At 35.3% G+C, this 13,307-nt stretch overlaps 1 protein-coding gene across 3 annotated transcripts in view; it reads right to left on the reverse strand.

Moving 5' to 3' along the window:
* LOC142858636 (complement factor H-like) overlaps positions 1–13,307 on the reverse strand; it is a 125,157-nt gene that overhangs the window by 103,142 nt on the left and 8,708 nt on the right. For all 3 annotated transcript variants that reach the window (XM_075988151.1, XM_075988149.1, XM_075988150.1), the window contains exons 2-7: positions 9,979–10,164; positions 9,549–9,654; positions 7,027–7,103; positions 4,960–5,151; positions 2,666–2,836; positions 709–882 (exon numbers count right to left, since the gene is read on the reverse strand). In XM_075988151.1, the coding sequence (XP_075844266.1) occupies positions 709–882; positions 2,666–2,836; positions 4,960–5,151; positions 7,027–7,103; positions 9,549–9,654; positions 9,979–10,164 (906 nt within the window). The remainder of the gene's footprint in view (positions 1–708; positions 883–2,665; positions 2,837–4,959; positions 5,152–7,026; positions 7,104–9,548; positions 9,655–9,978; positions 10,165–13,307) is intronic.

Consider the following 13,307-nt stretch of genomic DNA (forward strand, 5'->3'; position numbering starts at 1 on the left):
ATACTATGGCCTATAGGCTGAAGGTTGGATACCCCAACAGTATAGAAGACTTTGGGTGACTACAGCAAGATGTCTCTGTCAATTCTAGGGTTTTGGAAGTTGCTTATAATGTACTTCCTGTTTATTTAGATAATATTATCCTTCTAGAGTCTTTGATGGAGTTGAAAAATAGATTAGTTTTCTTTAGTCATTAAAAAAGATAAAATAGATATAAATATTTTAACTATAATTCTTGCTTGAAAACTGCTTTGTTATTTGTAATTTCTCTATGTTAAAGTTAAAACCTTCCTTTTTATTTAAACAGAAAAGGGGAGGTAATGTGAGATTCCCCTCTGTATGCTGTGAATACCATTGGTTAAAAAAGAATTTGTTTGGCCTGTAGTAAAATAGAGCTAAGTGGGGAAAACTAAACTAAATTCTGGAAAAAAAAGAAGGCAGAGTCAGAGAAAATCCATGGAGCCACTGCTGGAGACAGACACACTGAGACTTTGCTGGTAGGCCACAACCTCTCAGTGATGCACAGATTAAAGGAAATGGGTTAAATTAAGATGTAAAAGCTATCCAATAAGAAATTAGAGCTAATAGGCCAAGCAGTGATTTAATTAATACAGTTTCTCTGTGGTTATTTGGGAGTCTGGGCAGATGGGAAACAAAGATGTGTCCCCCCCTACAACAATTATGGGGATTCAATATGTAAAAACAACTTACAGGTACATCTTGGATAAGGGATCCAGCCAGTACTCGTACACTTTACAGCAGTTTCCAGAGTTGCAGGAGAGAAGCCATTTTTACATGTATATTTGATTTCATCACCAGCTCTGTGTTTAATCCTGTAAGGTGAGTAGTCACCATTTTCAATATAAAGAGGATGGCATATCTTTTCTGAAAAGAAACATATACAAATAATGAGGAATAATTTTTAAAATTTTTTTCGAGACAGGGTTTCTCTGTGTACCAGCCCTAGCTATCCTAGAACTAGTTCTTGTAGACCAGGCTGGCCTCGAATTCACAGAGATCTGTCTACCTCTGCCTTCTGAGAACTAGGACTCCCAGCTAGAGGAATATTTAATTCTCATTAAACTGAAGAATATGAGCATTAAATGGCAGATACTATGTACTTGCACTGATAAATGTAAAAATGACATTGAAATAAGCACATCCACATATGCTTCACATATTAGTATGGCTTCCTCTCTCTCCTCCTGATGTATTTGTGCCTCTCTGATAATAATACTTCTCTCTTGAAACCATGACATATAGTGCTTCCTGATTCCATAACCAGCAATAACTTCATCATATATAATGTTAGTAGAGTCTTCTATTTTCTGTTTCTTTGATTGTCATTGTTGGCTTCAGACTCTCATTTGGCTTATTTATTAATATTAACAAGCTCTTGTTTCTGTATAGTTGTGATGATTTCTAAGCCCTTCCTCATTGAAGTAAATGCATCTTCTGACTTACATGGAACAACTTACTGAATTTGGAAGCTATATCTTTCAGTTTGCAGAAAAATATAGTTAGAAATTGTTCTGAAACCCCTGGTCTGGTTACAATCAGCTGGAAGGAAGTTAATATATTATCTTGTTTGAATTTTGATTGCTTATGGATTCCAAGCTTTTTGTGAATCTAGCTGTGACAAAGTGTGTTTTCAGCTACGTGATGTCAGGGAGATTGAGGTCCATTCATTCATCAAAATGAAGCACATTGTAAGAGATTTGTGTGTCTATATGAGTTACTGCAGGTCTCTATATTTATATCATCAAACTGCTATTTACTGTCTTGTGAGAGTACCCTCTGTTAACTCTCTCCTTAATGAAAACAACCTTCAATAACACAGATTTAAACATTTAATATTTGACTTGTACTTGTGTTTGAGAAATGTTTAAAAAGAAAATTAAATGAAAAGTCTCCCCTTCCTTTCCTTCCCACTCTCCCTTTCAAAAGAAGCAAACCTAGGATGTGCAAAAGCACGCTTGGGGAACCATATATAGTTCTCAGATTAAAAATAAACAAATGCCAAGGAAGAGTCTTTAATTAAGTGGTTAAGTGGTCAAGAAAAATATGAAATATTAGGCTTCAGTGAAATAGTCATGGCACACCAAATAACACACACACACACACACACACACACACACACACACACACACACATATATACATATACATATATATCAGAATTGAATTCTTTATGTCTTTTTTTTTCCTAGACAGAGTTTCTCTGTAACTTTAGAGTTTGTCCTTGAACTAACTCTTGAATACCAGACTGGCCACAACTCACAGAGATCCACCTGTCTCTGCCTCCTGAGCAGAATTAAACTGGGATTAAAGTTGTGCTCCACCACCCCGGGCTCTAATTCTTCATGTCTTGCACTAAATTCACTGGAGGCTGAAATAATTGATTGAAAAGTTCTCAAGTGCAAGATAACAACTTAATATAAAATAACACTTTATGGGTTATATTTTGATCTTTTAGTGGATAAATGGTCTATTTAGGAGGACACCTAGAATTAAACATATGGAAGCGGTTTAATGCCAGAGGACTACGGCAGATACTGCTTCTCTGATTAGAAACCATAAACATCTTGAAAACAAACCATCATTCTTTTCCACTCACTGGGCAACTTCTTAAATAAAATAAAAGACTTAGAAAATAACAGTAACTTTACCTTCACAGGAAGGCTGAGGACTCCATCCAGAAGCTGTGCAGATGGCATCCCCTCTTTCTCTGTACACAAAACCTTGATGACATTGATACTGAAACCTTTCATTCTGCTTGTAAGATAGTTTCTGAGATAGAGCTACTCCGTTTTCAACTTCTGGTGCAGTGCAGGAAATTTCTAAATACAAGAGAGTAATTGTATCATGTTTCCTGTGAAAGGAACTTTGCTGGGCAAGTCATATTTTCACAATGACAGTGTTTTGTTTCTATTAGGTCAATCAGTCAAAACCAACCAACCAAGCAACAACTGTTTTGACCTGACTGTTTTCCTAATTGTGTAACTGCTGTTTCAAATATTAATTTTTCAAAGTTAAAAGTATAATTAATTGTTTTTAGCATTATGTAAATTAGCCTCTTGAAATAAATGGCCATCTGTAACAGCCCTCAGGTTCTTGTTAAAATGAAAACAGACACAGCCTTGCAGGTTAATATTTTCATTGTATAATCTACAAAATAACAAATCTTATGATTATCCACAGTAATTTTCAGGACTGCACTTTTTTGAAAAAATCTATTAAAGTCACATTTCATTTGATCTTTGAAAAGTGATAGGCTTCTGTTTTGCTGTCTTCACCATGCATACGATTCCCACCTCCCTTCCCCCCTCCAAAAAAAAATTAAGGACAGTAACCTAGGGAAGTCCTGGCCACCACCAATTTTAACATACTTCTCTTAAAATATACCACTCCAACTCTGAGGTCCTGGCAACTGGTCTCTCAAAGCCTCTTCCCCATCTGTTTATTTCATTTTTTCTTGTTTATAACTAAATAAACTTTCAAATGGTCACTTTGAAATGTTTCATCCTTTCCCAAATCAATGAGTTATTTAAGACTTGTGTAAATAGTAACTGTACTGGCTTATGCTCATTCTCTTACTGACTGCTCTCCTCTGTTCAACTTTTGAGTAGCAACTTTCTCTAAGATAAAACATTCTGCTTAGGAGGGAAACCCCTACTCAGTGGTTCTCGGCCTTCGTAATGTTGCCACCTTTTAATACAGTTCCTCACGTTAAGGTGACCACCAACCATAAAATTATTGTTGTTTCTACTTCATAACTGTAATTTTGTGACTTGTGAATAATAATGTTAATATCTGATCTGCAGGTGGTCTTAAGTGACTTCTGTGAAGGGGCCATTTGACCCCCAAATGGGGTTATGACCCACAGGTGGAGAACCATTGTTCTAAAGGGAGCATCCCATCGTCCAAGAAAGTTCATTAAGCTCGGGAAGCAAACAATTTATTTATTTATTTTTATGAAAGCAAACAATTTAAAGGCTTCAGAAAGTCTTTGAAATTGAGCACATTGATTAGGGCCCCACTTCCCCATGAATGCAGAAGCAGCAATGACTGCTGTAAATGCTTTTGGGTCAGATGAGCTTCCGAGAAGAGAAAAGCCTCAGATCACTGTGCATTATGCTCCAGCTTTGCAGCTTTTGTGAGCTGCCCCACTCTTGCTGGGGCAGGCTTTAGGTGATGCCGCTTATCTTTGAGTCACTTTTCCCCCTGGAGCTATAGTAAACTCTTAAGTTCACAAGGCAGACTTTCGTGGTAGATCTGTCGTCAGTTTCCTATCTGAAGTGAACAGATGTTTGTTCTAATTTCCTCAGTAATGGAGTTATACAGCCACATCCTGTGGTGGGGCTTCTGTAGCAGGTGATGAGGCTCAGGACATCACTGTGCCTTAGACACCTTGCTGTCTTTCCATCTTTGCCCCATGGCCTTCTGCGATCTGCTATCCTTGCTCTTTTTTACATCTGAAAATACCTTGCTCTTTCTTGAAAACTAATCTTAAGGATCAAAATTTCCTAGGATATCACTTCTTAACAACATCAATTAAAATTGAAATTAATGTCTTAAAAATTAAAACCTGCAACAACTCTTTCTAATAATATTAATTAAAATTAGAATGCCATCATGGAGCATGATCAGAAACATATAGTAAACCATTGCATTCCAAAACCTTTGTAAAATTCTGCTCTGGAAGTCAATTTTACAACTCAGAACAGAAAGCTGAGTTAGACTGTGAAACCTTAACCAAGTCATGAAGCTACAGAAGAAATAAATAAACAAACAAACAAACAAAAAAACTTCAGTCTACTATAGAGCAACAGTCATGATTAATAAGCATCAGAGTGAAGCAATTCTGTTTTAAATAAAAACATACTTAAGAAGACATGAACATTTTTCCTAAGAATAGATAAAAAGTATTCAAATACCAAGCAGATAAGTATGTATATCTTACCCACACATCTGGGCTTCTCATTGCTCCATAGGCCATTATCTGAACAGTGCATTTCCTTCTGTCCTTCAACTTTGAAGCCTGCATTGCATTCAAAGCGCACCACATGTCCAAAGGAATATTCCTGGTCTGGTTCCAATGCACCACTCACAATTCTTCCATTTTCCGGGTCTGTCACTGGCAAGCACTTAACAACTGAAAATACAGGTGCCATTTTTTACTGACAGAACTGAAAGCTTCTACATGAAGCATGTGTATATGAACAAAAACACCAGTAAGATAAACCTGGAGGAAATTACTTAAATGTTTTAGAAATATTTATGATTGTTTGGAAGAGATAAAGATCATTTAACATAAGGAATTTGGTTATCAGTTTCTGTCGGAATGGGAAGAGAAAACTGTAACTTCAAATGATAGTTTGAATTTCCATGATAGCAAAAGTCTCCTTATATGAGCTCTGGAACAATCACATACAGATGTTTTACTGATGCTTCAGAAATTAGAAATGCCCCAGAGCATTCTAATAAGATGGAAAAGCAATGAATTTTAAGGTATTTCTTCTAATGGAGAAATTGCCCCCAATTTTCCTTTTCTTTCAACCTCGGTATTTACATTTTCATTTTTCTTAAAATTTTTCTGTTGTGAAAGCATTCAAAGTTTATGTTTCCTGAAGAAACTTCGGATGCAGGAGATATTCTAGGGGTGTTTCCTTGTCTTATTACCCAAAGATACGGACTCAACAAGTCATTCCATGGTCCAAAGCTCAATTTTAAACAAGAATATGAATGCTTACTCCCTGGAACAACTTCTGATTTCCGTATATAAAATTTCTATATTTTTCCAGGCATGAGAATGTCCAGTGTGACCACATTCTCTTTCTCTCTCTCATTTCACACCCACTGGATTTGCTTTCTTTCCTTTATTACTTACTGTGGAAATAGGACCTAGCATTTAGATGAGCCTCTGCTAATTCCATGATAACTAGAGATCTGAACTATTTCCCTAAAACCACAAGCAAAACATGTATTCCCTGTTCTTGCTGTTTGCACTGCATATGAACAAGAAGAAAAGATAAGAGAGTTTTCTTTTTAAATTCTATTTTATTTATTTATTTATTTATTTATTTATTTATTTATTTATTTATTTATGTGTGCCACTCTGCATGTATGTCTGCATGCCAGAAGAGAGCTTCAGATTCCATTATGGATGGTTGTGAGTCACCAAGTGGTTGCTGGAAATTGAACTCAGGACCTTGGAAGAGCAATCAGTGCTTGAGTTCTTTCTAAATTCTTACTTTTCTTTTTCTCTTTTTATTCTAAAGTTCAGGCCATGGGATAGCCTTCATAGCAGCATACTGCTGAGAGATATTTCAATCTCATTTTGTACCACTGTGGAGGCCTATGTCACTGTAACTAGATGGTTGTCATGGGAAACATTCTTCATGAATACAGCTTCCAAGTTCTGATATTTTATCAAAATGGTGATGGTTGTACATATTATTAATGTTTGAACTATAAAATAAAGGAAAAATTGGCTTTGGTATTTCTAACCATCAGTACATTGACCAAAAAATCATATCAATCTCATTTTATATTTATTATATTGTTAGAAAGTTTTGAGGGTTTTTATTGTTGTTTTGCTTTTTTTATTTTTTATTTTTTTGAGACCAAGTTTCTCTGTAGCTTTGGAGCTTGTCATGGAACTAGCTTTTCTATATCAGGGTGACCTCAGTCTCACAGAGATCTACCCTACTCCTGAATGCACCACCACAGCCCAACTGAAAGTCTGAGTGTTTTTGATGACCCTTATTTGCTGAGTCATGTCCATGACCCCAAGGAATCTACATTAGCCCTTAAAAATTTACCACCCTCTTGACTTAGTACTTAGTACACTGAAATACAAACTAGTACTATAATAAAACAGCTATTTCTGTTTATACTAGAAACTACAAAATATTATAAGTAAGACATACTGAAGAATAAATTTCAAAAATATTTTTCTGTAAAATGTGGAAAAATCTTATCTAATGTAGGTGTGTAGTCATACATGTAAAAACAGCTTCTTATTTACCTTCACATAATGGAATATCATTGACCCACCCATCTGCATCACATTCACGGTAATCAATCTCACCTAACAGCTGATACCTAAAAACAGAAACAAAAAAAATGTGTTGAGACATCATGTATTTTTACGTACTTTTAAGCTCTTGACTGTTACAGTTGTCCTCCAGTAAGAACTTTTTAAGGAAAAAAATCTTTCTCTTTCTTGTATTATTCTCATCTTGTTCCTAATTCTTAATAGAAAGAAAACACTTAAGCAGAATACATTAGTCAAGGAGCTTGGATTTAGGGTTTACTTAATGCTTGCTGTAGAGGAGATGTAATAATTGACTATAAATGTGATACTCTAGCTCCCTTATGTGTCCTCTTCTGACAGCAAAACAAAGTTCCTAGTAAAGGCTTTCTATTCACAGCAGAGCCACCCCATTATGTTATGCTCCTTCAGACATTCTGCAAAATTCTACACAAAACTTTCCTGGACCTATGTTCATGGAGGGAGGGGAGAGGAGATAATGGTTGACCATATAGATCCATACAGAAAAAACTTTTTGTGATGTCATCTCAAAATCACCTACATGAAGAACAATAAAATGATTGTTCATAAGGAATCGTTCCGCTGAATAATATGTAACTAAACCTACACACAACAGAGAAAATGAAGACAGACATATAGGACTCAAAAGGTTGAGCAATAAACAGGGATGCAATAAACCTGCTCCATTCTTAGTTTTCAGTTCTAGGTTAACAAAAATAGACAAAATATTCTCCCATAAAAATTTAAATTATTGTGAACTACTTTACCTACTTATCCTACATGGTGTGAAAACTTTCATTGATGTGTCAGTAACTTGACCAACAGATGTCTGTTGGTGATTGAAGCTCAATATGTATAGTTACTGACATAACAGGGTTCTATCAGTGTTTGCTCTTGATACAAACAAGCTGAAAGAGGCAATAATGAGCTCCAGAGAGCCAGAGTTAGAGGAAAATATCCAGTTCATTTCTTCACCAAATTGTAAATATAAGTTCGGAGACTGTGGAAATCAAATGAAGAGAACATATGAGTTTTGATTCCCATTTTCAACACAAGTGTGAAACCCAAATAAGGGAGGCTAGCCTGGGATGGAATATCTCAAAGGTGAACAGCAGAACAGCCTGAAAAACTCACGCCAAGGCGATTCTTGTTGGCTTTGTGCAATAAGGTGAGCGGTGATGAATAAAAATTGGCATAAAAATGAGTTTGAAAAATTTCCTTCAGGTCATGGGCAAGGAGAAGATAAATAAGAAATGAGTATCTTATGAATACTTTAAGTACCTCAGAATTTTTTTAGGGGTTTCTAATGTAGGTCATATTTATATCCCCTGCCTATGCCATGATGCTGATAAGAAGTTTCCACTTTTGTCAGAGAGGGATAGGAATGAGTTAATAGTTTATGAACATTGAGTATTTGAGTTTGGGAATGTTTTAGAGCTAATTATAAATCTGAAAACTTTAAACTGTTAATAGTTTATTTCTTTAAGTTAGGAAATAAAGGATGAACAATGAAAAAATTCCATTCACAATGTTTAAGTTTATTTATACTTATTTTTCATAATACTATAGAGTTCTTAATTTTCTCATATGGACTCTTAAAATAATCTGTAGCATTAGAGAAAAATTATAGAAGACTCAGTAATGATTTCAGCCTTGATACCCAGTAGCTGGTCAGAGGGTAGAGTCAATGATTCTGAAAAAAATAGCCTTTGGGTCCCATAAATAAAAATAATTTGCATACTACTAAGCTTTAAAATAGCGCTCAGCAGAGAGACATTTTACTCACAAGTAAAAGTCTTGCTTTCTTGGTCTGTTTGTGGGGCCCAGCAATACGACCAGGATCTATCCTGGTGCAGGAGCTGGCTTTTTGGAAGCTATTCGCTATGGTGGGTGCTTCACTCAGCCTTGATGCTGGGGTGGGGGCAGCTTGGTCCTGCCTCAACTTAATATGGCGTGCTTTGTTGACTTTCATGGGAGGCCTTACCTTTCATGAGGAGTGGAGGAGGCTAAAAAGAAGGTGGATGAGGAAACTTAGTAGAGGAGGGAGTGGAAACTGTGGCTGGTATGTAAAAATAATTTAATAAAAAAGGTAAAATAAAAAAGTCTTGCTTTCTTTAAATAATGTAAAATCTTTTTAAGAGGATTACCATATAACATAGTTGTTTTCAGAATTCCTATTGCCCCACTATATAAAATTTTCCCATTTCACATTATATTGTTCACATAATAATGGAATTTAGTAAGGTATTGTCAGCTGAACACTTTTGTGTGTACTGACTTAACACTCTCTTATTTCAACACTATGCCAGAATAATCATAACTCACCTAACTTTTTAATGCTATGATGATAGTATGGCATTCAAATAAAATTACTTACGTCATAGCTTTATGTATGTTATTCTTTAAATGTTAGAAAAAATTAGTCTCATTAAAGCACAACCATGTAGACTTTCTACTTGCAATTTCAATGACAAGCCTTAATATTGACAACATACCCCTCATTGCAGGTATAAACAACCTTTGCACCAAACTCAAATCCAGTTCCAACTTCCAGCCTAAAGGACCCAAAGGGTGTGTCTCCAGGATGCCCACATGGCTTTTCTAAAATTAAAATAAAGATTCAATATTAGAATACAGTCCATTGAACACACCTTATCTAGGAGTTGGAGGGGGGCTCATTAGAATATTATTGAATAGAAGGAAACTTAAAACAGCAAAGAGTATTTTTAATTTGAAGTTAACTGCCTACTTCCATTTTTAATGGAAGTAACTGCCTACTTCCATTTTAAATGTAGTAACATTTTAAAATGACTTTTCTATATTTTAGTTACAATAGGGATATAATTTTATAGTGTTATAACACAAAACATGTCGTCCATTCTAAAATAAAATTTGTCTTAAGGTTCTCATACATGGAGTACTTACTCCGACATTTCCTGGATTGGTTTAAAGCCACCCATTTTCCTCGCCTGCATACTCTAACAATGGTCCCAAGTGTTCGGTATCCAGGGCGGCATTTGTAGGTAGCCTCAGTGTTTTCTGGATATGATTGTTCAGACCAAGAACCTGTTAGAATTTCTGTATTTTCTTTTGTTGGAGGACCTTTACAATCTACAATACAAACAAACCAATATTTGAAATATCTATTTACATAGTTATAACAAACCTTAAATATAAAAGCAAATGGTGTTGTCAACAAAGACAATTTTTAAAAGCTTCACATTTGGGGGAAAGTAGAATATTAAGAACTGCTAGTGAAACACAGGGCTCACAGAGAGTGGTCTTACTGGTATGTTTTGATGTATGTCCTCTGCATATATGCTATGGGTGTGTATTTTGGTGTTAGCAGGAACTGGGGATATCTCTGAATACTTTGCCTGTGCTTGGGACCCTTTTCCTTCTACTGGGTCACCTTGTCCTATCTTGATATGAGTGAGGGATTGTGTCTAGTCTTATTGTAAATTGTTATGCCATGTTCAGTTGATATCCTTGGTAAAACTGCTGGTGTTTTTTTTTGGGGGGGGGTGGGGAGCTGGAGGTATAGATCTAGGGGAGAGGGAAGCTGTGAGGAATGAAGAGGGGAGGGCTGGGTGGAATGGACCTAGAGGAAACTGCAGTCAAGATTTAATGTATGTAAAGAATATTTTTTTTTTTAAAAAAGAAAAGAATGGCTAACATGACAAAAGTTGGAGCAATCACAAGAAAGGGGACCAAAGCCCCAACTCAGACTGAAGTTGAATACTTGTGCTCTATCTTAGTCAATGAGGACTGCTAGGACAAAAAGTCAACAGGTTGGGAAGCTTAAACACAATGTATTCCTAACAAGGGATGTTCTTTGTTCCCAAAAGGTAGGGGGTGGGAGGTGGGGTGGGAGAACAGAGAGGCAAATAATAATGGAATGAGACAGATTTCGACGCATTTTCTCTCTCTTATTTCTTTTTTAGGACTCTATTCTCATAACCTCAACTAAACTTAATTATATTCCCAAGACCCATCTCTGCTTCAATATATATTGGTTTGGAGATAGAACAAATACAATGTCCACATTAAGTCAGCAATTATATCACTGAAAGTACAACCAAGAGATGCATGTGCAGGTGACCTCAATTTCATTTGTGGTAAAGATGGTGACAATGTGGCTTATTATATTCAGAATTAGAAAGTACAACCTAAGCAGTTGAATTAATAAATATTGACAGGCATGTGGTAAATATTACATCAACATAAAACATATTCAGATATTGGATGTAAAACCATAATGTTGTATCAGATACTCTAGGATTATTAATATCACCATAAAGTCTAAGAACAACATTGTATGTACCATGCAGTCATACACAGGCTGTGAAACAATGAAGATCAAAAATGTAAGTATAGCTTTGAGGATAACTTGTTCTATTTGGAAGAGATAAGTGGGGATCTTCTGGGGTGCTGGGAATTCTCTGTGTCTTGATGTGATTAAATAGTAATTAGTGATATACCATATTCACAGTTTATTCATTAAACTATGTATATGTTATATAACATGTGTATATTAAATATAATATAAACATGTGTATTATATAATTTAAACTTAAAATTAACAAAATATCTGGGTGTTCTATTACATTTACTTTTCAATAGATTAACTAAGGATAGTATATTAAAAGTGGGAAGAAAATTAATATCTAAGTTTGTACCTCTTGTTTGCATTTATTTATTTTTCATTATCATCTTCTGGTTAAGGGCATGGAGATTTAAACACCTAATAACTTTTCCAAGGTATCTGAAAGTGGCAGAACACAAAGTGAACATAAGTTTTGCAAAACAGGGAAGCTTATGTTTTTTAACCATTTCTTATGATTTGGGGTTGGGAAGTAAATTCGAGGTGCCGTGCTTTATTATTGAGTTTTATAGGAGAAACATTTTTGTTTATGTTTCTAACAGAAAAGTTCGAAAATATAGAAAAAGTTTGAGTTTACAGTGAAAATAAGTGCCCATGTTTAATATTTTACTGCAATAGTTGTGCATACATCCTTCTATGTACCAATCCTTTTGCCTATTTATTATTTTACCAAGAGCTGAAATTATTGCTTTGGAATGTTAGCGCTATGGAATAGAATTGTTTTTAATGATGCCTGCTGATTAATTTTATAATAAATACCCTGATGTTTAAATGCCTGTGTTAGTAAACCCAAAATGTTGGTTCCTATGGCAGATTACAGTACTTTTAATCTAATATATATATATATATATATATATATATATATATATATATACACACACACACACATAATTATTACTTTAATTTCTATATTCATTTTACTTCTGATTTACTGATTTTCAATTTACCACTCTGTTCTAAACTTCATCTTTTGCAGGCAAAAGAATTACCTGAGGCAAGTTCCACCTAGAACTTATCTATAGGACGTCATTATACAACATGTGATGAAATAAGAGACCGCTGGAGCTTATAGAAACACTTGTTTAGGTTGTCGGATAAACATATTTTCTTTGAGTATTTTCCTAGTGTTTAGAACATCTATCTTAGTGAACTTGTGTAATAAATTACAGTACATTAATTTTTCATCATTTCAGTAACTAAGCTTCTGTTCACTAGATGGCGCAAATACCCCACCACCACTACTGCAGCAAAAATCTGGTGCTTCAAAATGTGAGCTTTGTTTAGGACTGTACTCCATTTTTTTTTTTATTGGAAAAATTGTGTAGCCCAGGCTGGCCTCGAACTCGTGATCCTCCTGCCTCTGCCTCCTTCAGCAAATCTTACTGGCATTTGGGTATATATCCAAAGGATGCTCAAGACCTAGTAATACAACTTTTGGATATATATCCATAGGATGTTCAATTATGCCACAAGGACATGTGCTCAACTGTGTTCACAGCAGCTTTGTTCGACAGCCAGAACCTGGAAACAACCTAAATGCCCCTCGACTGAAGAAAGGATAAGAAAAATATGGTACGTTTACACAATGGACTACTACACAGCAGAAAAAAAATAACGACAGCTTGAAATTTGCAGAAAAAATGGATGGAGCTAGAAAATATTATTTTGAGTGAGGTAACCCAGACCCAGAAAGACAATTATCACATGTACTCACCCATAGGTGGTTTTTAAACATAAAGCAACGAAAACCAGCCTACAAACCACAATCCCAGAGAACATAGACAACAATGAGGACACTAAAAGAGACTTACATAGATCTAATCTACATGGGAAGTAGAAAAAAGACATGATCCCCTGAGTCAATTGGGAG

This window comes from Microtus pennsylvanicus, chromosome 10, assembly GCF_037038515.1.
Source record: "Microtus pennsylvanicus isolate mMicPen1 chromosome 10, mMicPen1.hap1, whole genome shotgun sequence".
Lineage (NCBI taxonomy): Eukaryota > Metazoa > Chordata > Mammalia > Rodentia > Cricetidae > Microtus > Microtus pennsylvanicus.